The following is a 27661-nucleotide window of genomic DNA, read 5'->3' as shown; positions in this document are numbered from 1 at the left end:
CGACCCGAAGTGTTGACCCGATACCCGACCCGACCCGATTATCAGTCGACCCGAAATCAACCCGAAACCCGAAATGACCCGACCCGACCCGAACTTGACCCGATAACTTTTTGACCCGAAATTGGTCCGACCTGAAATGACCCGACCCATACCCGACCCGAATGACCCATTTGCCAGGTCTAGTTAGGACTAGTCATTTGGAGATGGAGAATCATATTAGATGCTTATTTTGGTTGATGTTCTAGAATTTTTATATTGGGTTTAGCTAGTTGTGTGACTTAATAGTATAGCTAGTTGTGTCGCTTACATTAATGTTTGTTTCAATTTTGTTGAATGGGAATCTTTTCCCATTGAGTATTTGGTTCTGTATATTATTTGTGAACCTAAAAAAAAAAAAAAAAAATTAGATCATGTCTTTAGAACATTGGAAAGAAAATGTAGAACATAGGAAAAAATTTTAGAACATTTATTTATAATATAGAAAAAAAAAACTTAGAACATAAGTAGAAAACATTTGGAACATAGGGTAAAAAAATTAGAACATAACCAAAAAAAAAATAAAAAAAATAAATAAAAAAATTTAGAACATAGGATAAATTTTAGAACATAGGAAAGATTAGAACGTAGGTAGAAAATTTTAGAACATATGAAAAAAATTTAGAACATAGGAAAAAATATTTAGAACATAGAAAAAAAAATTTAGAACATAGGAAAATTTTGTTATAACATAAGGAGAATTTAGAGCATAGTAAAAAATATTTTGTTTCAACATAAGGAGAAAAATTTAGAACATAGTAAAAAAAATATTTAGAATATAGGAAATAATTTAGAACATAGGCATAACCTCTTCTTATAAAGAACCATTTCTTATGTAAGAACACCTTATCTTCTAAACTTTTTCCTATGTCCTAAATTTTATCTGCTTATGTTCTAAAGTTTTTTCCTATATTCTAAATTTTTTCTACTTATGTTTCAAATTATTTCCAATGTTCTAAATTCTTTTTTTAGCTTATGTTCTAAATTTGTTCCTATGTTCTAAATTATTTTTTCAGCTTATGTTCTAAATTTTTTCCTATGTTCTAAATTATTTTTCAGCATATGTTCTAAATTTTTTCCTAGGTTCTAAATTATTTTTTCAGCTTATGTTATTAATTTTTACCTATGTTATAAATTATTTTTTCAACTTATGTTCTAAATTATTTTTCTTATGTTCTAATTTTCTTGTTTGCTTATGTTCTAAATTTTTGAAATCTTCTAAATTATTTTTCTATGTTCTAAAATTTTCTGCTTATGTTCTAAATTTTTTTAACTTATGTTCTAAAATTTTACCTATGTTCTAAACTTTTTTCTATGTTCTAAATACGAATTTCTCAAAATTACAGAAATGCCATTACTAAATGATCAATTTAGATGGTTAGATCAAAACTAATAAAGGGCTGAGATTGGTTCTTATATAGAGGAGGGTTCTTACATGAGCCTTCCTCTCTCTCTCTCTCTCTCTCTCTCTCTCTCTATATATATATATATATATATATATATATATATATATATATATATATATATATATATATATATATATATATATATATATATATATATATATATATATATATATATATATATATATATATATATATATATATATATATATATATCTTTTGAAGGTTAAGAATATTTATAGGGTTTAAAATAGTTTATGTACGCTTTAAATTGTAGAGTCTTATTTAAACAAAATAGGGTTTTAACTTTCCAAACTCTAAAATAAAAATATGATATTAGAAAAGTTATTTAATAAATAAAAATAAACTATATTTTTATAAAATATATTATATAAAATCATAAAATATTTGGGTATTACAAATACACTTTAGTAATCACAACTATTACCGATTTACTTCTAACAATCCCAACTAAGGTTTATCTTTTAATAATTCTAACTATGTGGTCAGTTTGCCTCCAATGATCCCAACGGGTCAACAATGGGTCAATGACCTGTTATAACAGGTGAACATGTCAACATGTGATTGATCTAAATTAAAAAATAATAAAAATAAAAACCCAAAACAAACCAGTCAACCACCCTAACTCCCACCAAAAATCAACCAACTACTCCCATTTACCACCAAAATCTGCCGCCTATCCCTCTACCACCCATCTAACCCACCCTTGACCTCTGAAACCACCAACCCAGCCCACGCCAACCGCAAAACCACCAACCTAACCTACAACAACCCTCGAAAACTAACCCTCTATTTGAATCCGCCGCTAGAACCGCCCCTCCTCCCTTCTCCCACTGTCGAAACGAACAATTTCGAGAGTGGGGAAAGTGAGGAGGGGCTTTTTGGTGGCGGAGGAAGGGACGCTTTTTTTTTTTTTTTTTTTTTTGAATCAATTTTCCAGCGAAGGGGAGGGAAGGGAGGGGAAGGGAGGAGAGTGGTCTAGGGGGTTGGGGTGGATCAAGTGTGTGTGTTTTGGGGGTTAAGAGGGCCTGCCGGCTACTTTCAGAAGGTTAGGGAGGTGGCCGATCGGTTCCAATTGGCTGAGGGTGGCTGGGAACGGCAGCAGTGGCTACCCGACCGGGTTGGCTGGGAATCTGCTAGGATTAATTTATTTTTATTTTTTTTTTGTTTTCTTTTTTGAAGGATTTTTTTTAATTTTTTCAATTAAGCCAATCATGTGCTGACATATGGCGTTTAAAAAAATAATTTTCGACACGTAAACCAATGAAAAATTGATTTGGGCTGCAATTTGCAATTTATTATTACTAGTGGGATGCAATTTGTAATTTATTCTTTAAATGGCTGCAATTTGTAAACTATATTCTTTAAATGACTGCAATTTGTAAACTATATTCTTTAAATGACTTCAATTTGTAATATGTAATTAAATCGCAAGTAGAGGTAGTCACAATACCCAGTTACTCACAAAGTCACAAGTGTGAAATTTCTGGACTAGTACTTTATTTGGGTTTTTTTTAGAACACTTTATTTGGGTTCAGTATACAGTATTTTATTTCAAGTCAATCGTGACTAATAATCTCTCTGCAATCTATCAGGTACTGATTTTTAACCTTCGTTGATTTGATCAATTGGTAAATAGAAATATGTTCAGTTTTCGCATCTCGAGCTTAATTCATTGTTTTGAATGTTCGATCATACTGCCTATTATTATTAGGGGTGAGCAAAAATTTTGGGTACCCGGTTCTGGTCCCGGAACCGGTCAAGACCCGGTGGGTCCGGACCCGGAACCAGTTCAACCGGGACCAATTCCAATTCCAAAAATGAGGACCCGGTTTGTACCGGTTCCAGTTCCAAATCCTAAAATTTTGGACCCGGTACCCACTGGGTACCCGGTTAGATATGATACATAGTAATATAGTATGTGGATTGTTTGTGTTTTCAAGAAACTAAAGAGTTATCTACGGCCCATTATATTTTGATAGCCCAATTGCTTATAAAACTTTCAACCCACTACCAAACAAAACCCTAAAACTCTTAGACTCCCTCTAACATTTCATTCTTACGCCACCTTCATTCTCACTCCAACCTTTTTTTTTCCTCTTTCACAGTACTTCTTTCCCTCTCTTTAATTTCCTTCCTTTAAGAACTTGTTTTCATTTTTGTAACAAGTAAAGGTTTTCAATAGTTTAGGAGATTATTCTTATTTTGGGTTGCATGATTTGAGAATTGCAAAGAACGAAGCAATGGAGTCTTACATTTGGGGATTTTTTTTATTAATTTCATATTGATATTATAATCGTTTACTGATTTTTTTTTTTTTTTTTTTTAATTGTTTACTGAATTTTGACAAATCAATATAATCTAATTGGGGTTTTTAGAAATTAATTTTGTGGTTAAAGTTTTATTGCAATTTAGTTTCAACTTTGGGAAATAATTGAAATACGAACTGGGTACCCGGTCTTGGAACTGGTTCCCACCAGTTCCGGGACCAGTTCCGCCACCACGGGACCCGGTTACAACCAGTTCCAGTTCTGGTTCCAAAATCTCGGACCCGGTTATAACCGGGTCCGGTTCCGGGTCCATTGAAACTGACCGGGTACCCGGTTTTGCTCACCCCTAATTATTATGTTAAGGAAAAAAAAAGGTATTTATGAAATCATGAATTATTTCTTGTTTCAAATGAACAAAATTGCCAGTGTTTTTTTTTTTTTTTTTTAATTGTATTATACATGAATTTGATTAATCAGTATTTGGGTGTGTTTTGATTCTGTTGAATGTTGATGGGTTGTATTTAACTTTTGTTTTACTGATAAAGTAGTGATGGGGTACTGTAATTGATGCATAATTTGTTGATTTGTGATGTGATTCGCAGTTTCTGTATGTAGCGCGATTCATTGGATGGATTAGTTGGTAATAGGTAAAAACTATTTGCTGGATTGGAGCATTGAGAACCAAATTTGACAATTTTTAGGCAATCATGCTGTCTAAAATCTCTATATTTTCTGTTGAATTCCTTTCAGTTGACAGATACTTGTATAAGTCTTAAATTCTTCATGTTTGTTTGCTGAATTTGCAATTAGGTGGTGGTACAAATAGCTGTTCGTAATTCATTCTTTTTCTGTCATTGGTTTTTTCAGCTGTCTCAGATGTTATAGTGACAATCCTTTGTATAGATAGTAGAGGGGTTGTGTTTGTGTGTGCGCATGCGCTTGTTAAGAGAAAAGGGAAGTATGAGCCGAGATAAAAAGAACACAAAAGATGTAAATGATGAGGTTGAAGAATTGCTTAGGGCTGCAGAGGATGCAGCTTTACTAAAAATTAACCTCAACTCACACACGGTTCATGCCTCCCCTTCTGATCTACACCCAGAACTAGAGCTGCGATTCAGGGACCTTAAGACGGGCTCTAAATCAAAGACAAAGAAAGAGAGTGTATCCAGAAAAACACCTCCAACACAGTCTGCTGAAGTGAACAATGAAGTTGAGGAGGATGACTTATTAGCAAGAGTTGCAGCTCTGAAGGCCTCTTTGCCTAAGCCATCTCCCTCCATTTCCTCTTCGTTTGTGGGTGTTGAGACATCAGATGCTTCTGTTGAGGATAAGCTTGCTGGTGGCAGTTTGGACAGTAAAGCTGTCATTGACGATGAAGAGGAAGATGAAGTAGAGAAGGTTATAAGGTGGGCTATGGATGCGGCGTGTCTTGATCCATCTCCATCTTCTGATGATGAGTTAGAAGATGATACACAAGATGATGATTCTGATGACAATGAGACGAGTGATGAAGATGTTGAGAGCTCTAAAAAGAAACCAAAGGGGAAACGCAAATAGTAAGTTGCTGCTATATCCTTTACTTTTCTCCCCTTGTGTTTGTGGTGCATTGGTTCATAGCTTATATTATGCAGTAGGCCAATACAGATTTCTCATCATTTGATGCATGGGAATTTTTTGTTATGTAACTCCAAATATTCTACTTAGTACACTCCATATTATTCATGCTATTATTTAGCAATAACAAAGGGAGGAGTGAAATTAAATAAACACGGCTTTATTGTAATAGCTTAATGGGGAAGTAGAAAAGTGAGGAAGATATTGATGCCAACATTTGCACTTTCTGAAAAGCTTGGAAAGTCTTTTTAGTTCTTTCCCTAAAAGTTAGTGAAATGGCATCACAGCGTTGTGAATGGAACAATGTCATTTCATACCATTTGCTAGCAGTGTAGTTTGGTATCACAAAATCAATGGCCCTCCCTCTCTTTGAACCTTGTCATAGGTTGTGCTTGGAGAAAGGTTGAAAACAGCCATTACGAGTAGCCATTGTATGAATTTTTTGCTTTTATAGGTATTGCCTAGCCACAACTTATAGAATCATGGGAAGGGTTCTGTGCTTTGCCCCCCCCCCCCCCCCCCCCCCCTCCCTCCCAAAAAATGGCTATAACTTAAGATTCAGAGCAAATATATTGGCAATAAAAGGAATTGAGGCGATGCATCCTTTGTTATGATGGATTGTTAAATAGAGGTCAATTTGATATTGATGTAGTATGTAAAGCTAGAACATGAATGAATGTCAGCATCTGATAGTTTACATTATCTTCCTCATTCACCAAATTTTAGTTACATTTTTTTTGAGAAATCGTACATGTTGCTTTTACAATATCTGTTAGAATTGTTTCATAAATACATTTCTATAATACAAAGTTGCAGGAGTTGCCAAACCAGGCAAGTATTGAAATGAACGTTGTTATATAACTGATCTATTGGAAAAATCCATCTGTATTGACATCCTTAGCTTTGCCTTTTTGCCTCCTTTTCAGCCTGCAATGTTTTGTAAGCATATTAGTATTATGTTAGATAAATTATGACTGAGAAACAGGGACAATATAGAAGTTATAGATTAAAAGTTGCATCTTACTGCTCTGACAACACGCTCGAATGCATCAGGCCCATATCTCTCAATGTAGCGCTCAACAGATTTCCGAGCATCAAGAGACATCAATTGGAGCACTTGACGGTGGCCCTGAGGATAGTTGGAATTAACTGACAACCCAAGCTTCACATACTTGCGGACGTAGTTCTCATAGATGTATGCAGCGCCATTGAAGATTGGTAGCACCAACCACATGCAAAACAAGAGCTTAACATATGGCCAGAAAGGAAGCCTGCAACATTTTGGGAAATTTATTTTAATTGACTTGGCTTTTCTTATTGCTAATACATTATATGATCACCATTTATCGATCCGTAAATACAGATACCATTGAAGGACTCTCCAACATGAGAGCTCAAAGAGAGTTGTCAACGAGTAAAGAACCCAGTATGTCAGCCATTGTTGATCATCCAGTGTTGAAGGGCTCTCAATTGCTCGCATAGATGCATATCTGTTATATAGCAATCTTCAATATTGCACTTTTCTGAATGATTTTCTGCTAATGAAATAACTATTGAAGTATAACTTACAGTGGATACAGAAGCATCAGCCCAGGCCTGAAATGGCACAGGAACAATCAAGTTTCAATAAAAATAAATAAAAAATTCAGGCGAAAATAGAACAACAAATAACTTGTAAACTAGAAGTCCAAAAAAAGGAGGGCTAACCCAATAAGTGCATCGAAACTCATAGCAATTTTTGCAAGAATACCCATGTCTGCAGACTGTTATGCTCCTGTTACAGTTTTCGGCTTCAGATAGAAATAAGCAAAATGAGATATACAGAGCTTTAATAGAGAAGATGGGATTTCTGGGTTTATATGATAACTGTTCATATTATGAAGCAAAGGATAATTGTTGGGTTAAACCAAAGTCTGGTGTTGGCCCAACCAACAAGAAAGGGTAAACTAAGATCAAGGAAAGAATATTTTCATTTGCTAAAAAGTTCAACTCTCAAAGGTAGTTTGATGAAGAGAAAAGGTTGTTGGTGGATATAAAGTTAAGTAATGCCTTTTTAGCCTCTTCTATTTTATTCTCTCAAAGGCAACTCTAGCATGATGCTTGGGATTTCTTGAATATGCATGGTACCATGCATGGGTATACCGCTGGATTTTTATCACATTAGTTTCAATTTGTACAAACACACAATTGAGACGTTTGTAGGAAGAATCAATCTCTAGTACCTAAGATCACAAGCTAACGCATCCACTGGTGGAGCTATTAACGGGCCTGGGTGGCACCGGCCCCGGCATTTTTTTTTATTATTATTTTTTTAAATTAAAGGTGTGAATTTATAGGTAAAATACAATTTTAATGCAATATATAACGTCAAATTAGCATTGTCATAATGGTAATTCATTTTTTTTTTATTATTATTTTTTTAAATTAAAGGTGTGAATTTATAGGTAAAATACAATTTTAATGCAATATATAACGTCAAATTAGCTTTGTCATAATGGTAATTCATTAAATTTGTGTTACAAGTCTTGGGTTCAAGTCTTTATGCAAGCATTGTTAAATACAACAAAGCTTTGTTAAAAATCGTTTATTAGGGTTAATAATCAAACTTGAAAAAAAATTAAGATTAGGGTTACAACGAAAAGTCGAAAATTGTGTACAATTGTCATTTTACAATTAGGGTTCACGATAGACCAAATTATATCCACTAATGAGGCAAAGTGGACAACACATATCATTAACAATTTATAAGATAATATTGGTTTTAATTTTGTAATCATGTTATTTGTTTGAGGGAATTATGATACTAAGTTACAATGTCCTTGCCATTATACAAATACTGCCACCCATAAGTAAGATTTATTTATTTATTTTTTTTTTTTCAACCAAAAATTCTCAAAATCTAAAGGCTTGTTTGACATCGTCTTTTTTTTTTTTTTTTTTTTTAGTTTTCAGTTTTTTTTTTTTTTTTTTTTTTAAATAAAAAACCAAAAACAGGAAGCAAGATAAAGGTGTTTCCACTTTTCTTGTTGTCAATTTTCAAAATTATCATGATCTTAATAAGTTTGACTAATTTTTTTTATTCATTATAAGATATATATCATATGATTCGAAAAAAAAAAAAACAGAAAATCACAATAATGCCAAACAAACCCTAATCACTCTCTTTTATTATTTTATTTTATTTTTGTTTTTTTTATTGGAAATGACCTCCAAATAACTTCAAATCTTTCTGGAAAAAAAAGATCATTTTATAATTTCTACTTATACTACTTATTTGTGCATTAAAAGTTTAGAACATATATACTCTAGTTGCCAAATTTGTGAGAAATCACATAAAAAATGTCGCAAGAAACCACATTTAATTAATTTATGTTGATTATATAATAATTTTTATAATCTACATCATATAATACAAAGATTTAAATCCAATATTTTAAATTATGTATTTTTTAAAATTATATTATCACCACAAGTCCAATAGTACGAAATATCTATACTAATATAAAAACATCCATGTGCCATGTATATCCTTTTAAATTACGCCATAACATAAACATTTCATAACGCCACATCACCTACATATAAGGTTAAGGCGATTCAAACACCCAACTACCACTTATGACAAAGTTGGCTATTTAACCATCTTAACCCATTATCAAGCGTGTTATAAATATGAAAAAAAAAAAATGTACATGTATATAAGTGTAAACCACATGAAAAAAAAAAAAAAAAAAAAAAAAAAAAAAAAAAAAAAAAAAAAAAAAAACTTATTCAATAATGTTAATTTCAGATTTCAAAGTGGTTAAAAAAAATACCACAATTGCACGATTACAGAAGTAACAACCCAGGGTAACGCCCAAACTACTCACTAGTTTAATGTTGTATTATTGAAGTTTATTAACAAAAAAGCATTCACTCTCACTAGTACGAAATATGTTTGTGAAGCGAACAAATAATACAATCATCAAAGGTAATCAAAGTAATATAGGTGATTAGTTCAAAAAAAAAAAAAAAAAAAGGTAACATAGGAGAATGGTGTTAAAATCAAAGTGTTACAAGTAAAAATAAAAATGGACACCATATGAACCCTTAGTTTCTCCTCTTTGAATCAGAGCAAAAATTTGTACATCCAAATGACACTTCGATAACCTTTTCTAAATGACATAAATTAGGAAATTTTAAAATGGAAATCAAAATTAGTGCAAAGTAAGAAAGTTATGCTATCATTTGTCATTACTAACAACAGAACCCGAAATAGTTACATTCCTCAACTGTACAAGGATCTCATTTCAGAATGTAATCTGTAAGACCAAATATATACTGAGAAAACTGTCTACCACACAGAGGAGCATTTTATTCTCCTAAGAATCCTAATAATATAAGACAAGTACTATCAACCATCTTTCACTTGAGATATGGGTATCACAGAAGTTGAAATGGCCAGTTGCACTCTCACAGAAGACCTGTCTCATATTTACAGGCGTATAACCTATTCAGTAATTCATTTTAAAGGGTCTTCCAACTTACTTTCTTACACATCAGATTCAATAGAAACTGAGATAAATTCTTGGCAAGTCAGAAAGAATGGTAGGAAGAAAAGCAGCTTTAACAGCCCGCGGTCAGAGAAATATTTAGGATGTACAGAATGATTTAAATTCCTATGAAAATAATGCACATTCCAATTGGTAGTCATCATCTAACTATTGAGGTGGACGAGTGGCTGCCTGAATCAATAGGAGCTTTCTTGCCCAACTTCTCTAGCATCCGGAAGCATCCAAAAGGTCCAGACTGTCAAATCCAGAGGGTGAAAAGATGTCAACACATAAAACCTTCACAATACAGATGTATTATCAACTTAAAAGACAGAGAAATGTCACTCCTATTATCTAGCACATGATAGGGGTTACTAGAGAACGTTGGCAACAAAAAGCAAGATATAACGTTTCAAGATGTTATCTGGAAGCTCCTTGTATGGACTAAACGCTGTTTTAGCTGGCATATAATTAAGAAAGATGTGTATGCATCAGTTATGGAATTCTTTGATTCTCATTTACTGAGGCAACTAAATTGTACCGCAGTTACTCTCATTTCCAAGGTTCCTAATCCTACTACGGTGAAGGATTTTCGCACATTAGCATGCTGTATTGTTATTTACAAGATCATTTCTAAGATTTTAACTCAGAGAATGCGAGCTGTTATTGATGATGTAAGTTTCAAACTGGTTTCATTACTGATAAACATACCTCTGATAATATGCATGATCAAAGTGGATCTAAAAAAAATCTATGACTCCATTGGATGGAGTTATCTAAAGGATGTCATGAACTCATGACTGAACTTGGTTTCAGTAGATTTTTGCTCGTCTTTCTAATGTTTTTAAATATTCTCTTAAATGGCAAGCCTTGTCCTCCCTTTGCTGCTAAAAAAAGGTTTGAGGCAGGGTGATCCCACGTCTCCGTTCCTTTTTACTATTGAAATGGAAAATCTCACTCGTTTGCTGAATAAACTGAAAGATGATCCAAATTTCAAATTCCATCCAAAATGTGAAAAGCTTGCCACTACACATTTGATGTTGCTGATGATCTATTATTGTTTGCCTGAACTGATTTCCAGGCTTTTAGTATGTTTTCTCATGCTTCTGGTCTTGAGGCTAATCTTGACAAGAGTAGTTTGTATTTTGGTCTTCATATTCCATTGATGATTTTCCTTTTAGATATTTGGGTGTTCCTTTATTCAAGCTTGATTATAATCAATGCAAAACTTGAGTTGATAAAGTGACTGTAGAGCTCAGTCTTGGACAGCTAGACACCTCTCTTATGCAGGTAGATTGCAACTTTTTAAGGCTATTCTGCTCAGTTTGCAGTCCTGTTGGTGCCAGATTTTCATTCTGCCCAAAAAATTATCAGAGAAATTCAGGGTGTTTGCAGGGTTTTTATTTCTTTGGCTGGTACTATTTGTTCTTCTAGGAAGGCTCTTGTTGCTTGAAAAGAAATTTGTCTTCCTAGGCTTGCTGGAGGTTGCAATGTGAAGGATATGATTACTCAGAATCAGGCTGTTGTCACCAAGCTACTTTGGGCTATTTTCCATAAGAAGGATAGACTTTGGAGTAGATGGGTTGCTAGTTATTATGTCAAAGGCAGGAGCATTGATAGCTTTGTTTGTCCTGTTAATACGTCTTGGTCCCTCAAAAAAGGCTTTAGGGCTAGGGAATGTGTTACCATTGCTGGTGTTTGGGATAATATGATTAAGAACGGTCAATTCTCCATCAAGGAGACATATAAGAAGATCAGAGGTTCCTTTCCAAAAATTCCTTGGTTCAGAATTCTTAGTCTCAATACAGCCACTCCAAGGAGTAAATTTATTACTTGGTTGGCTCTATTGAAAAGGCTCTTGACTCGTGATAAGTTGTGTGTAATAAACTAACACGAGGGGTAATATGGGTAGTCTAGTATTATTAGGTAAATAGTACTTAGTGTTAGTACATATAGAGAGAGAGAGAGAGAGAGAGAGGAAAAAAGTACGCAGAATTTGGGAGTGAATCCCTGAGAGAGTTGTGACCTCAAGTCACTATTTGGAGAGTTGTGACCTCAAGTCACTATAGACTATAGAGCTTGATAGGCTAAACCTATCGATTGTGTAAACCGTAGTTTTGTTAATCAAAGCCTAATCTTTCTTCTCTATCTTACTGTTCTATTGCTTATACTCTGTTGTGAGATTGTGCTTGGCTTGAATCTATTAATTACATTGTTGAAGTGGAAAGTAGTTGTAAGTGATATGTGTGGTCTTTCAGTCTTTGTGGTTCTGACCAGGATCTTTTGAACATTTATTTTTCAAATGTTCCTACTCTGATACTGTTTGGTCTCAGGTTCTGGGCATGCTGAGTTTTCATAGACCTGTTGCTAGTTTAACTAAGGAGGTTTCTTGGGCAGAGAAAGCTGGGAAGAGAAATGGTGACAAACATAGGCCGTACTTCATGAGTTGATGTACTTTGCAGAGGGAATTTATCAAATCTGAACTCAGAGGAATAGGAAGGCATTCAATGATAATGTGAAGCTCCAACTGCAGTTTATTACAGTTGCAAATAGAGCTAATGATTGTCAGAGAAAGCTTATTGTTCTTAGTTGCTTGCATATGATGACTTTTATTCTCTGCCCTTCCTATAAGGTAAGAGTTTATTAGTGCCATTGCATTTTTTAATCTTGTGGTTTCTTTGTCCTGGTGGTTTGAATGTAATGATCTTTATTTTATTTGCTGCCAAAAAAAAAGACCTACATTTCTGGCAGCATTTGAAGATGCAATATTATTAAGCCCTTGATTCATTTTCAATTTTAATAACTTGAGTATAGCAAAGATACTAGCAACCATAGTATAAAATAACTCACCTTCCAGCGTCTCTTACGATCCAATATATTTTCAATAACCTCCAACCTACTTATTATTTGTCTGAATGATGGCCTCTTCATTGGTTTGTCATTCCAGCAGTGCTCGATCAATCTGCAAAATATATTCAAGTCAGCACAGTAGACTATACATTAAAATATTGAATAAGCTAATTATCTTCAGCAAAAATCACTGCATGCCCCCTGCTATGCTGGACACCCAGTAGCTTATACCCTTAAGATACAAATACAAAGAACATACATGCAAGAACAAATCTAAAATGAAATATTCTAGAGTAATCTCTAATCTAATAGCAATGAAAAGCAAATAAAGAAGACCCAACAAACAAATTACTGCATGCAATCATATGTCAAAGCAGCATGTGTGGTCACATACACTACACAAGCCATTGTTACGAGATATACTCCCCATGGGAACTTCAGTATCAATGCGCTGTTTTACGATAGAGGTCAGCGCAATCAATGTCAATCAGCTTCAAGCTTCCCTCACATGAAGCCTTTACATATGCAGGATCACCCATAATCTCCAATTTTACCCCAACAAAGATTATACCAAATATTGCCCCTTCATTCATTGCCAGTTGAATTTACAAGATAAAGGGACATAAAGGCCAAATAATTCCTGCCTAATAAGCCCTGTGTTCTCTAATTCTCTTCACCTGAAGACATGGGTGTCAAAATTTTATTTAAGTTAGATCTGGCTGTTTTGAATATTCTTCGCACCAACTACTAGGCAGGATCTACACCTTTACTGATACAGATATATACCAAATACTTTCAGACATAGATTAAATAAACATAATACCTATCACAAGGGAGATAATCTTCAAAAGTTTAATTAAAATTATAGGATTTAAGCATAGTTATCAATCTTATCATCAAACAGAATTTCTGGTCATTGCATTAGATGACATGTACAAAAGATTTAACAGAAATTCAGCCAAGCACTGCAAAAAATTAACAGATGTATATCTAACACTTGCCACCATGATATTAGTAAAGTAGTAACTTCTTTAGAACTTAACCACAACCTTACAGGAAAAAGGCAGACAAAAACTGCAATAGCTCTCCTCCAACTTATTAATAAAGAGAGAATAAAACCTTGATACTTACTCTTTTAATCCAAGAGCATAATATTTGGCTGGAGCTGTAAATGGTGGGCGTTCATTTGAACAATATGCCTTAGCTACTTCCTCTTCTTGCTTTGATTCAAAGGGAGGGCATCCTTCGATCATCTGAAGGCACACATGACAGTAAACCAAAAGCCAATAAGAAACTGAAATTTATGAATGTAAATGATAAAAAACCTCCACAACCACAAGTCTAAAGTTTAAAATAACGAGCCCAACAATTCCAGATGGGAAAAACAGTCCATATCACAAGCCATCATAATAAATCTGAACTTCAGTAGATTCTTAAGTTTGAACTGATAGTTATGTAGTTGTAGCATGCATTTAACATCAACCAATACAGCCTATACAGAACCAATATGGCTGATACAGACCCATACATCTCAAATGGGATTGATGCAACAGCTAGGTGATACAGGGTCCTCAAAATACATCATGACAATAACAATTCATTAGCACTGTGGAAAAGCACACATCTACATTTGGCAAATTCCAACAATCAAGCTCGCAAGGTTTTAGTCGAACTCTTTACACACCATAGGGACACTTGGAGGGATCAAGTAATTCTTATAGCCAACTTTTGTTAAAAACACCGGCTTCTCTAGATACAGACATAGATTAATGGCCCCAACTAGGTTTAGCTCAAAAAAGCACCATGTATACAAGGACATCAAATAAAGGTCACGCTTATAAATAAACTACAGCAAATGCCAAGGTTGCCAGCACATATGGGTCGTTTCATAAAGCAGTTATTTCTTTCGTTGAAGGATCGGATCAAAAGGAAAATAATTTAACGGATGAATTTACATATCGTGGGAAGGCAAATCGCGTTCAATAGATGGTGGAGATCCAAAAGGTACACATAAAGGATAATGGAGTGTTGAATGAAGTAACGATCGCTAAACAAGTTTGTCAGCTATTTGAGAATAGAAACTCACTCTTACCAGATGATCTTAAAGCATACCACTCTCACGTGGCCTCATGAAAGCATTATAGGGTCTAGTTTAGCTATATGTGGTGAAGCCTTTGAGAATTAGGGAACTATATAAGTCTTTGTGGAAGGTTATTATAGGCTCTTTGCTACTCCCTCCGTTTTTAAATTAATGCATCACTTCCTTAAATGAAAATATCCATCTATTACATTATTTCTCTCCCATCCTACTAACTTTACTTGCAATTTTATATGTTTTCTATCTCTTCTCATGGTCCCCAATTCCCCACATGTATACTCACACTACCTTTATGTGTGAATAAAATATTCCCCACTCCCCTTTTATAAGATAATAATTCTCGACTTCACCCACTTGCATACTAGAATACTCACTTTAATTCATTGGCCTAAAACTTTGTGCATAGACAAGTAATGCACTTATTTTAGAATGGAGGGAGTAATACATTAAGTGTTTAGAAAGGCACAGTTGCCAAATCTATTGTAGCTAGGGATGAATTCAACAAATGTATGACAATTAATCATCTCATAGACACTAAAGCATATGTTTAGAGGACATAATTTGCTCATAGGCTTTTCCAACTAAAGAAAATAATACATAAGAAGACAAAACCTTAGTCAACAGTGTACCAAAGAACCAATTAACATAGCAGTACAACACAAATGGTGGGTCTACAATGTGGCATGCATTTCACTTATCATATAATTCATTCCATCAATCACAATGCTAATAAAAGATACATGAAAGTTCTCATTCCGATATGTAAAAAAAATACACCACCAGGAATTGGGTGTGTACCGCACAAAATCAATCAATTAAATGGACATTATGCTTTAATGCCCTTAATATCATCCCATGATTTTGTTTTCAGGAGAAAAAGGCCAAGCTTCAAAGTAAACCAAGCAACCTATCCCCCAGCCCACAAGGCAAGCCTCGAGTAAATATAATACTTATCTATTCCAATTGTCAGCATTTGGTAAGGAGAAAAAATAACTATAATCGAGAAATAGTCAAACTTGTAATAAAAGCTTTATATTACTCTCTCTATTTCAAAATCACAACTTCGGATGTTCATCTATTTCCAATTGATTACAATACTTCCTAATTTGACCAGGTCCCACCAATATCTAATTATTTCTATCTCCTCTTGCATACCTCACTAAAGATGCAAATATAGGAAGCAGATTTTTCTGGATGACTACAGGAGAGTTTTTTTTGGATGCTATATTCTAGGTTTATGCATCCGAGACCATCCTTTCAGAAATAAAGTTTTGGTGTTGCTGTTGTCTCTCTCCCTCTCCCCTTGTATGCCCAACAAATTAGTGGAAAGTGTGTAAAAATAATAAGACAAATCTTCTCTCACATGGAATACAAAATTTTACTCACTGCACTAGCTTTCACATGATATAATTTCCCCCACGGCATTAACTTTTACATTTGAAAGTACTCCATTGGCTTTTTCAAGTGCTACACTAGGTTGTGCATGGAGTTTTAGGATATTAAGCAAGTGAGATTTGGTTTGCAGTACTGATCACCATAATATCAACAGGCACAGCCTTAATCTAAACCGTTTAGCAGGCCAACACATTTCTTCAGACTTGGCTAAACGTGAAACAAATATTGTGCACAGCAGCACAGGTGAGATGCAAAGGTACAGAGGAATTACATTCAATGGCAGGTCTTTATTTACTCAAAAAAGACTACAAAACCTATATTTTAAACGTATTTTTAGTCATCAAATCTTGACTGTATGCCTGCCAAAAGATTCAAGGTAGAAAATGGAGTTGGGAGTTTCAAACTCTCAAACAAGACTCCATAAACTAGTAGCTATCAAAAAGAAGAGTTATAGCGAGACAGAAATAGTTAGAACTATGAAGTTGGTACCTTCAAAATTAAAGTTAATGCTGATGTGGATGAGAGGACAGGAGTTAAGAATTTTTTTCCTACATTTGACAGGGCTGTTGCTGTGCTTTTTATTAGAATTAGCAGGTGCATAGTAGTTTTCCTCATGTCAAGGATTGTAATTCAGATTTATATGTTGAGGAAAAAATAGCCTTATTATCTTTGTATGATTCTCCTCTAAGAATGATGTCATGTCAACTCTAGAAAGATAGTTTCTTCAATAAGACTTCCATTTTTCATAAAAGAAGAGCAAGTATGAGTAAAAGTATCTAGTGTCACGTAAGTTGAAATCTTGCATAAAATTTGGGAATATCCTAGGATACTTGCAGCCTAGCAAACATAGAGAGCAATACTTCCTCTGTTCTTTTTTAGTTGACATGTTTCTATTATCACATTTGCCAATGCATAACCTAAATCATTTATATCTTTTATTACCAATACGTAAAAATAATAAAAATTTAAAATCTTGATAATATATTAAATAAATGATATTTTATTAAATAAAAGGTGTGATGTAAGCAACTCCTAAACTCCATTCAATCAGACACACTGTTCCCAAAACTCTTGACAGACCGACCACTTACAGTACCAGCATCTCAGAAACAATGTAAGATATGGGAAGGAAAAGCTAGGATCTTACTTCTTGAATTATCAAGGCAAATGAAAAAACGTCAACTTTTGTGTCATATTCCTCTTTCTTAAAAACCTCTGGAGCCACATATCTCCCTGCCAGGCAACAACCAGCATAAGTTTTGAGAAACGGGTTAGAATAGGGGGGAGGGGGGAGAACAATTAATTACCTAGTAACTCTTTTATTTCCATTCATTTATAAGTCCAGGAGTCAATATATTTTCATGAACTTCAATTCATTGACAATAATAGCAGCAGAGATGAAAATACTTCAACAAATATGCAATCTAACTACAAGGGAAAGCAAGTTCATTTCAGATGATATGTTGATTATTCAGGCACTTTAACGGAAGCACATTATATGCGCGAGAGATGTACAAAATCGACAAATAAATTGTAACAGAAAAGGAGGTACCTTAAACAGATTTTGGCAAAAAATTGGTAGGAGAGGGCCATTTTCCCGAGGACATTTTTTCAAACAAAAGTAGAAAGTAGTAGTGGATCCTCTTTCAGAATTTTTTTTGTCAAAATGGTTCATGTATTCCAAGTTTCCAACTTACCACCCTCCCAGATTGCTCTTTTCCTACTCCCTTGTGTGAAGCACTTTGATAGAGATTTTTTTATGAACTAATTTATAATGCTTAACTTCCACGAGAGAGAGAGAGAGAGAGAGGAGAGGGGGGGGGGGGGGGGGGGGGAGGAGGGACATTAATTTGATATTTTCGGAAACAATTTCTCTTAGTTCAATAATTTTCAAAAATGTAAATAAGTTTGTAGGTCTCTCAAACAACCTCTCATTATCCATACATGAGCACAAGAGCCAGGTATATATCTGAGTGTTTGACTCAAAATTCTGGACACTGGGGTATTAACTTAATAAATGTAAGGACATGGCAATCATGAAACAAACATAAGCAATCCTTTTTCAAAAATCTTTTGCATGTGCCTTCTAAATAACTGCTACATACCCACAAACATTACAGGGAAATTGGTTTATCAAATTCTTGTTCCCGTTTAAAACTCATCTAAAGCCACACTTGCCAGCACATATTGCATTGATTCTCTTCTCTATTCAAATTTTCTACCAACATGTGCATTAGGATGATTGAAGGGTCCAAGTGAGAAGTGAAATGTCCAACAAGAGATTCATACCCTTATCGCTATACGTGTATTCCAAAAATGAAAGTCATAATTCAGCTATGAAAATAATAATATATTAGGTGTTTAAATTTGAAAGCACCCAACTCTCTAGACATATTTCAGCTACTTTTCCACAACCTCACTCATTATTTAGCATCACTCATTATTTAGCCTTTCTAGTGGTTCACTCTTTCTCGTCTTCCTCTCATATCCCGTTTTTGGAGGAGCCTTTTGTATACTTTAGCAGATATTCATATTCAATATTTGCATTAGATGATAAAAGCAGTATATCCTTTATAAGATCATAATGACATATATCAATAAGTAGAGACATCATCATACAATACACAACTAAAAACATTAATTTCCAAATATAAGAATTTAGCAGAATATTGATAACCAGAAACAAATTTAAGAGGTAGAAGACTCACATGAGAATTCTTGACACCACATAGGCTCATGTTCTCTAACTGTTGTTGAGACTTTCAGCAGCTTGCTCACGCCAAAATCTGCAACTTTTAGATGCCCAGAATCGTCCCGCAGTATATTACTGCCATCTTAACCAATACAGAGTAAGAATGCTTCCATTATGCATAGCTTCACATTCTTTAAAAGAACAACTTGAAAATGAAAGTCAAGATGATAGAGAACAAGTTAGAAAGACATACGAAGGCTCAAGATCTCGGTGTATAATTGCTGGTCTATTTTCGTGCAAGTAATTCATTCCCCTGCAATATAATAGTCTTTCAAATCTAAAGCAAATTGCATGCCCATCATATCAATGAAAGCTTCACCAAATCTATTATGCAGTTTCAGAGCCTACCTAAAATGATCTCGATCCTTATTATCCTGAATCAAACTTTTAAACAATAAAAAGCACAAGAGGAAGCGTAAAGCATTCTCAAATGTAAACCTAAAGTTATACAGTTTAAGATTATGGAAGCCTAAATAGCTCTATTAAACCTACATTTAATCAAAGACATTACATAGTCTGACAAAGCTCCCATTTAGCCGGTTTGGATTGGAGAGCAGCAAATCTACAATGATAGATTCAGCACTAAAACTACTAATCTTCACAGCATAATCCACACCACCCAAGAAAAATAAGGTGATTGGTGTCCTTTTTTTTTTTCTCTTAGTCTAGATCAAAGAGTATTCGTAATAAGTTTGCAGTCTAAAGAGCAAGAATCACAAGCAAACATACACAATCCACATAATTGACCAAAAATGATCCTTCCACATAATTGCAATTCACATAATCTTCCTCACACTCGGCTTCCCAAGCCAGCCCCTCCCTGTCGGGATAAAAATACTTTGGAAGTGGAAAAAATCAAAGTCATTGATTTATGTTGATTAAAGACCACAGATTGCACTCCATTACTTTGAAGGTGTTGACCAGTACACAAATATAACTAGAGTGCTAAGGAGAAAGGACTGGAACTAATCAGACCTATAGCTCAGTCAAAGCTAGCCTTGAACTTGGTTCAGCTAAGCCTTAAGGCTACATTGATCCCAAACTCCCAATGCTTCAAATCTGGTAACTTATTAAAGGGAGAAGTGCAAAATATCAAGATATACATTCCATTTTAATTCTTTCTTTTATGCTCATCACAAGTTACTCGCAAAATCCTCAACAGATTTTAAATTGCCATAGACCATGATTACAATATAAAAACCTTAAAGACTACTGACGCATTGAAGAAATATAGGAAGATGCACAAAAAGAGATAGCTTAGAATTTTTTGTCTGCCTCTCTCTTTTTCGTTGTTCATTGAGTATCATGCACATGAAACACAAAAGCATGAATAAAAACATATCGTAGTTCGATTTCATATGCAGACAGGAGAAGCCACCTTGCAATATCGAGAGCAAACTTCACCGTAGTTAACGGCTTTAGAGCACCTTTCCGTTTCAGAAAAGCACGAAGATCCCCCTACATACAGAACAAGAAAACTGTAAATGCTAGTTTTATTTCAAATAAAGAAAATGTTAAATAATACAATAAAAGAAACTGATGCCATATGGTACATAAAATAAAGATGATCCTGAAAAGGTCCTTGAAGCATGAAAGTATTAATACAAAGAAACTACTTTTTCTGTTTTTTATTACTTGACGAGTTTCTTTTTGGCACACAAATTAAGGAGAAGTGGGAAAAATATGCTAAAGACAAAAATACCCTTACTCATCCTTACCCCCACCCCCACACTTCTCCTTAATTTTTCTTCTTGCCTCGTATAGATCGACAAATTCCACTGACATGGGTCTGAGTGTAAGCCTCCAATAGATTGATGAAATCAATCGACATGGGTTTGCGATGTAAGCCTCCAATAGAGCAACGAAATGAAAATCTTAATTCTATCTCGTGGTGATGGTGATGGTGATGGTGATGATGAGGGTTTTGATGTGTTGATGCGAAAGAGGAGGTTATATTTAGTTGTGGTGGCGGTGGTACGATGTGGAGGGAGGAGAGAGAGAAAGAGATGAAGAGTGGAGGAGGAGGTGGAGGTGGAGGTGGAGGTGGTGGTGGTAGTGAGGAACGAGGTATGGTGCAATGAATGGAGAAGAGAGAAATTGGAATATGGTCTGTTAATTGGGTGTGACTTGTGGGAGAGGAGAGAGATTGCTCCCATACAAGGAGGAGAGAGAATAAAAGTATGGGTAAAAGTAAGACTGACAATTCACCATAAAAAAAAACATGCGTAAAATAGAATGGAGGTAGTATAAAATAATTCTTTCCCACAAAGAGCCTTACCACATCACAAACAGCAATGCATGCAAGGTCACTACATCTTACTCAAACCCAATGTAGAAGCTATACCAACTCACTCCATCCTCACAATATCACAAGACACAAAGAATAATCCAAACAACCAAATCAGAATGCAAAGATAAGTGGTTTCTGGGTTTTAAAGTTACCACTTGCTAGCACAAAGCGCACACAGTTGGGAGAAAGGTCTCAATTTGATTATCATTAGTATGAATCTTATGCAAAAAAACTTGAGTCCAGAATAAAAAAAAAATCGCCTTTTTCTAACCTTTGAATTTCATTTCCAAACAATTCAGAAGGGCTAAACATCAAGTAGTTTGCAAGAGAGTACAAAAAGCGTACAAGAAAATGCACCATGCATATTCAGCCACTGAACTCTTCAATTTGACCAACAATAATTTCAGAGCACAACACATCTACACTGGAGACTCAGGCTAAAGCCAAGTTCTCTTCAACTTATTCAAATAATATTCAATAAAAATATTTTCACTTCTGTAAAAATAAGTTAAATAGGTTTTAATCAGTAAAAATCAATAACTTCAAGAACAAATATAATAGAGAATCAAAGGAAAAAAAATTAAGTTCACAAAAATAATTTTAGTTCTGTAAAAAAATAATTTCAATTCACCAAAATCAAGGCGAAGAGAATAGGACCTAAAAACCTGACCTCTCTAATTGAAGAGTTCAGGGAAAGAAACAAAAAAGGACATTACCCAGCCATAACTATTTCACCAGAAGCCAAATGGCTCTACTTTAAACCTTACAATGAAAGAAAAGAAAGAGACTTGCATAATGTACCCAGGAGTAATACAAGAGACATGATTCCCTGTTAATACATCCCATTAGTTCTTTTAAAGACCCCCCTTGCTTATTGTTTAAAAGGAAATTGGGCTCCAAAGCAATCTCCATTTATCCTAACACAAGACATTTCGAGACAGTGGATTGCAAACCTAAACCTCTTTTTAACCAAGTGATCACATCTATGCTCCAAATAAAACCATACCGGCATGAATCCTAACAACAGATGCTAGAAAAATGATAAATGAGTGTAACTCAAAACCAGGAACAAAGTATTCCTAATGTAAAGATTACCAAAGATGCTCAGAGTGGGATATGTGAATGCTTAATATTACCAAAGATTAATAAGGGACAACTGCAAAAAATGAACAACAAAGAGAGAGAGAGAGAGAGAGAGAGAGAGAGAGAGAGAGAGAGAGAGAGAAAGAGAGAGAGAGAGAGAGAGAGAGAGAGAGAGAGAGAGAGAGAGAGAGAAAGAGAGAGAGAGAGAGAGAGAGAGAGAGAGAGAGATTTTAAAGCAAGAGATTGTTTCAAAATTAAGAGCAAAAGACATACAAGGGGTAAAAATGAGCCTAACAAATAGAAGAAGAGAGAAGAACGCTGAAAGTGAGTAAAGCTAAAAAAAAAGTAGGTAGAATATATTTAAAGCATAACATCAAGCTTTAACTGTTTCATCATAAACTAGACAGCATATTTTAATGTAATATATCATTTGAAAAATAAGACCTTAGGCAAGTACTCTGTTATAATCATCATTGGGCTACTCTGTGTTACAGCTCCCAAGAATTGTACAACATTTGGATGGCGTATCTTTTGGAGTAATGCTAACTCATCTGTAAATGCTTTTCTACAAGCCAAAGAGAAAATTTAAAAATTAATCAGAGACTAACAAAATTAATTAGAAGACAAATAAATAAGATATAGGGTCAACTCACACTTTTTCTTCATCCATCACCACGTCAATTCCAAGTGTTTTTACTGCAACTTCAATCCCACGCCACAATGCAATGCGGTAAGTACCCTGATATTGAAGAACAAGGGAATGATAATGCTGAAAGTCCAAGCAACATAACCAAAATAATCTGACACCAAAACTATATGTGCCTTACTATAAGAAAAATGATGAGAACATACTACAATCTAAAATGAAAAAATGTAGTATAACTTGATATAGAGTTAGATCATCTTCACTTAATTTAACATTATAACTTCAAATCCTCTCATAAAGCACCAAAAATAAAGGGAAAAACATACTACACTAGCTAGGAAAGCAGCCAATACAAGGTCCCAACCAATTTACAAATTGTCTCAAACAGAGTATACAAACATGAAAACTGAGAATAGATGGCTCATGGCTTTTATTTCTTCCACTTTTTGTTATAGATGGCTTTTATTATTACTCCCTAAAACATGATACATGTGCTGCTTTCTTTCTTCCACCTGCACAGCCAGATGCCAACATAAACATCTGTCACACATCCAATTCAGGCCTGCTTCATCCTTCTATTCTAAGGAACAGAAAAAAAAAAAAATCTAGCATGGCTACCTACAGAAACACACCCACCCACAGAAATCATCATTTTTGGTCATCCAAAAAATGACTCTAACCGGCACATAACATGTACAAAGATCCCTGTGACTATACAACAAATCAATAATCTCCAAAGACTAAGCTTTTTAGCTAAATCAGCTCTGCTTGTGCCCAAAAACCAGATAACATCTATGTTCAATCATATGGAGGTATACATAATGCTAAGTTTCCTAAACTTTGTAATAAACCAGACAGTCACTAAAAAAGTAATATATGTAATAAATAAATGAACATAATTAAGCAAAATGGAAAAACTAGGAAACCAATCTCCATAAGAAAGAGTGAATTCACCAAGTAACCTTAGAAATGTCAACACTGTTGGAAAAGTCGAGCTCACTGGGATCAATCTCATATTCAGGGATTTCAGGAGAATCCACCTATACAGAATTGAACAGGATGTCAATGGGCATAGGGGAAAAAAAGACACACAGACAAAACTAAAATGGTCAACAGATGCAGAAAGAGGACAACAAAACAGAGCACCAAATGCAGACAAAAATCAAGACGTACCTTTGCACCATGTTTCTCCAAAAGCTTGATTACATCTAGATGTTTGTAATATTTTGCATCTGCAAGTGGCTGTTTAAAATAAGGGGGAAAAAGTGAGTTTAACAAAATAATTAATCTCATCCAATTTCTCATGTTCTTTATTGCAAAGTAGATTCAAGGAAAATAATTTCAGAAAATCCAACAATATTTTTTAATTCTTTCAACGGTGCATTTGACGACAATACAGTCTATGCCCCGTCACAATATTGACAACATGGACCATTCCATTACATGAGAGTATAGGACCAATATTGGAACAAAGAACACTAATCCTTATTATTTAAAGAACGTCTAGTCTAAAATTACAAAGTAATTACTATTTCCTCTGTTTTTTAAACTTTTTTTACTTGCAACATTTCTCATTTAACGTTTGTCAATGCATTATGTCAATCACTAATATCTTTAATTACTAATATGTAAAATTGATATGAATTTAATATTGTGAAAGTATAAATTGAGGTAAACAAAACAAGACCTCACATGGATATATTTATCCTTAATTACACATAACAAAGCTAGTCAAAATGGAGTATATGAATAGTGCATAAGTAAAAATGTTGCAACTTGCAAGTAAACAAAAACAGAGGAAGTATTGAATCATTACACACAAAATAAAATATAAATGAATTAATCTAGTTTAATAAGTGACTCGTAAATTTTGTTATTAATTAAGCACAATGATACAAAGTATTACTTAACCAAATAGTATTCCAAAGAGATTGTACAAGCGCAAAAGAAAACCATACTTTACACAACCTACATTGGACTTGATTTAATACCTACCCCGCCAATATAATCCATGAAAGTTGGAATGATCCAGAAAAAAGGGTAAGAAAAAGGAGGTTTTTGCATTATAATCAAAGCATGATGTAAGTTTGGTGGTGTGAATGAAATCAGCAATTAACTCCCATAAGGACCAAACATTGTCAATTACACTAACAACCTACTGAAAGGCCACTAAATGGAGTAAAAAGAAACATGCAACAAAACAATAGTACGGTGGCAATAGCATCAACACCAGTCAGTGGATATGAACCAAAACAAACATAAGACCCCTAAAATGAAGGGGGGAAATCAAAATAGAAATGATGACAACTACGTATTGAAAGGTTCTAATTGGATGAGCAAACATGAAAATCACATTCAATGTGTCTTCCAGACATAATTTCATAGTGATAGCTTATCATAATAGTCAAACAAGTTATGAAATGTTTATGCTTTCGCTTTAGGCCCTAGACACCATTGAACCATGAGGTTACTGCAACAACATTTATTGGGAATTAATCAAATAAACAACTTTTGAAGCTAGCATGCAGCATGCTAATATGCTAAACTATTATGTGGGTTTTGGAGTGAGGTTTTCCACTTGGGAGAAAGGTAAACTTTAATAAATGAGAGGGGGAGACATTTGTCAAGTACAGTGTGATTCTTGTCTTCCATAAGGTCTCAAGATACATGATACCGTCAAGTACTTCTAGTGGCACGTTCCATGTATTGCCAATTAGACTTTATCACTAAGACCAAATTAATACTTCAGGCTCAAATACCAGGTACTGTGCACACATTTCCATTGGATCATGGTTATTCATAATACAACATTAAATGCCAAATCATATAAATTACAAGTACAGCTCCTTGCATCTTTTATCTACTATCAATACCTAAATTTTATTTGATTAAAAATAATATTAACATACATCTTCTAGTAAGTTGCCTCCCGCTCTTTTCCCTATCATACAGGAAAGATTCCCACCTATCTCTATTTGTATCCATCTCACACGGATTTGCTTCATAAGCATGTCACTTCTCAATGTTGTCATGAAAAAGGACAGTGAGAGTACTACGTAAGCCTGGCGGACACAATATCGATTGAATTTAGGACGAACCTCCCTCGTGATTTTATATTTTAAGTTCTAAATGTCTCACTAGTTCTCCCTCGTAACACTAACACAAGTACACAACCAAACTATGATCCATTGCCACAACCAAGTGCAAAATCAAATCCCAATAATAGATTTATAGTAAGTCTACAGCAATAAGCTCCCAAGTCTATAAAACAAATTGACACAATAACATCACATATAAATCATAATATGATCTCAAAAAAGCATAAACAATACATTACAATACTTGTCAATAGTGGAAAATTGTACTCACAGTGCTACCCCAACGATCCTTAGGATCAACCTTGGCGCCGCGTTCGAGCAACAATCGAACAACTTCAGGAAGGCCCTGACAAGAAGCAACATGAAGAGGAGTTCTGGAATCAATATCTTTGAAATTCACATCAATCCCAGAATCCAAAACCTCATTAATCCCTTCCAAATCACCCTCATTTGCCAAGAACATCAGTCTAACTCCTTCCTCATCAAACTCAACGTTCTCGAACAAATTAGGGGAATCATCCTCGCGTTCCGGCGCCATTGAAGACTGTCTTCCATAGCTGAACTTCCCCTGAGATTTCGACTCCATTGATGAAACCCTAGAGTTGGATTAATGGTGAAATTAGCATGTGAAGAGGAAGAAATTGAGGAATTGGAGAAGGAATTGGGAGGAAAGTGCATGGAAAGGAAGAAAGGGGTGGCTTTGAGTGATATTTCTGCTTTCTCTCGGGAGGAGAGAGAAAGAAGAGAGAGAATGAGAGAGAGGGAGTCACGAATCTGAAAATGGGGGAATTTTTGAAAAGTGTTCATATTGTCAGTATGTGGTTTATATATTTTGTCCTCCCAATTTTAAATTTAAATAAAATAAAAATTGTCATAAAAAACAAAAAACCAATTACAAAAATGAACTACTGTAGAACTGAAAATTTTAAGGTCAGCCTGTCCAGAATCAGCAGGAACCTAGGGCTTCGTATAGCAACATGACCAAAGGGTTATCGAGTAACAAGCCGGCGGCGGAGGACATTCCGTTTGAGAAAGAGTATTGGGATTCGGATGGCAACATACCTTTGGATTGTGATTCTGACGATGAAATGTGCCCTAATTTTCTTTTGACAAGAGAAGAAAAGGAAAGGTTAAGAAGACCATGGATGAATGCACTTATTATCAAATTATTTGAAAAAAATTTGAGTTGTGAAGTCCTTTCAAGAGACTGAGGATTAAGTGGAGTTTAAAAGGTGATATTTCCTTGATGGATATAGGGTTTGAGTATTATATTGTGCGATTTACGAATATGGAGGACTACCATTTTGTTCTGACTCAAGGTCCTTGGATTATAGGGGGTAGCTACCTAACAATCCGAAAATGGGTTCCTAATTTTGTAGCTGATGATACTCTGATGAAACATCTTACGGCCTAGGTTAGAATCCCTCAACTATCTGTTGAATAGTTTGACCAGAAATTCCTTCATCGAATTGGCTCACGAATTGGGAAAGTCACTAGCATTGATAAGAATACAGCTTCAATGAGCAAGGGACAGTTTGTCAGGTTTAGCATTGAGGTTGATCTTTCGAAACCT

The 27661-nt window shown here is 34.6% G+C and overlaps 3 protein-coding genes across 4 annotated transcripts; 1 reads left to right on the top strand and 2 right to left on the bottom strand.

Annotated features, from left to right (window-relative positions):
* Positions 1–2906: 2906 nt before the first annotated feature.
* On the top strand, positions 2907–6908 carry LOC145589429 (uncharacterized). 2 transcript variants are annotated; one of them, XM_081645975.1, is made up of 3 exons: positions 2907–3055; positions 4598–5286; positions 6398–6908. In XM_081645975.1, coding segments are annotated over exons 2-3 (624 nt in total). In that variant the 5' UTR covers positions 2907–3055; positions 4598–4663; the 3' UTR covers positions 6399–6908. The 2 variants fall into 2 exon arrangements, with proteins under 2 accessions (XP_081502101.1, XP_081502100.1); XM_081645974.1 differs by lacking the exon at positions 2907–3055 and adding an exon at positions 3501–4377.
* On the bottom strand, positions 6002–7179 carry LOC145589430 (HVA22-like protein f). The gene is made up of 5 exons (XM_081645977.1): positions 7052–7179; positions 6914–6940; positions 6712–6834; positions 6369–6615; positions 6002–6271 (listed from the first exon to the last, which is right to left on the bottom strand). Exons 1-5 carry the CDS (start codon positions 7096–7098, stop codon positions 6242–6244), a joined length of 474 nt encoding a protein of 157 aa, XP_081502103.1. The 5' UTR covers positions 7099–7179; the 3' UTR covers positions 6002–6241.
* A 2290-nt stretch (positions 7180–9469) lies between these two features.
* LOC145587475 (serine/threonine-protein kinase 12-like) lies at positions 9470–26890 on the bottom strand. The gene is made up of 12 exons (XM_081644211.1): positions 26360–26890; positions 24164–24232; positions 23953–24030; positions 22998–23083; positions 22789–22909; positions 20350–20429; positions 19165–19224; positions 18928–19046; positions 17367–17452; positions 13858–13979; positions 12727–12838; positions 9470–10132 (listed from the first exon to the last, which is right to left on the bottom strand). The coding sequence occupies exons 1-12, from the start codon at positions 26672–26674 to the stop codon at positions 10037–10039; spliced, it is 1344 nt and encodes a 447-aa protein (XP_081500337.1). The 5' UTR covers positions 26675–26890; the 3' UTR covers positions 9470–10036.
* Between the last annotated feature and the right edge of the window lie 771 nt (positions 26891–27661).

This window comes from Chenopodium album, chromosome 17 (assembly GCF_948465745.1).
Source record: "Chenopodium album chromosome 17, dcCheAlbu1.1, whole genome shotgun sequence".
Taxonomy (NCBI): domain Eukaryota; kingdom Viridiplantae; phylum Streptophyta; class Magnoliopsida; order Caryophyllales; family Amaranthaceae; genus Chenopodium; species Chenopodium album.
This window is presented reverse-complemented; position numbering and strand designations above follow the sequence as displayed.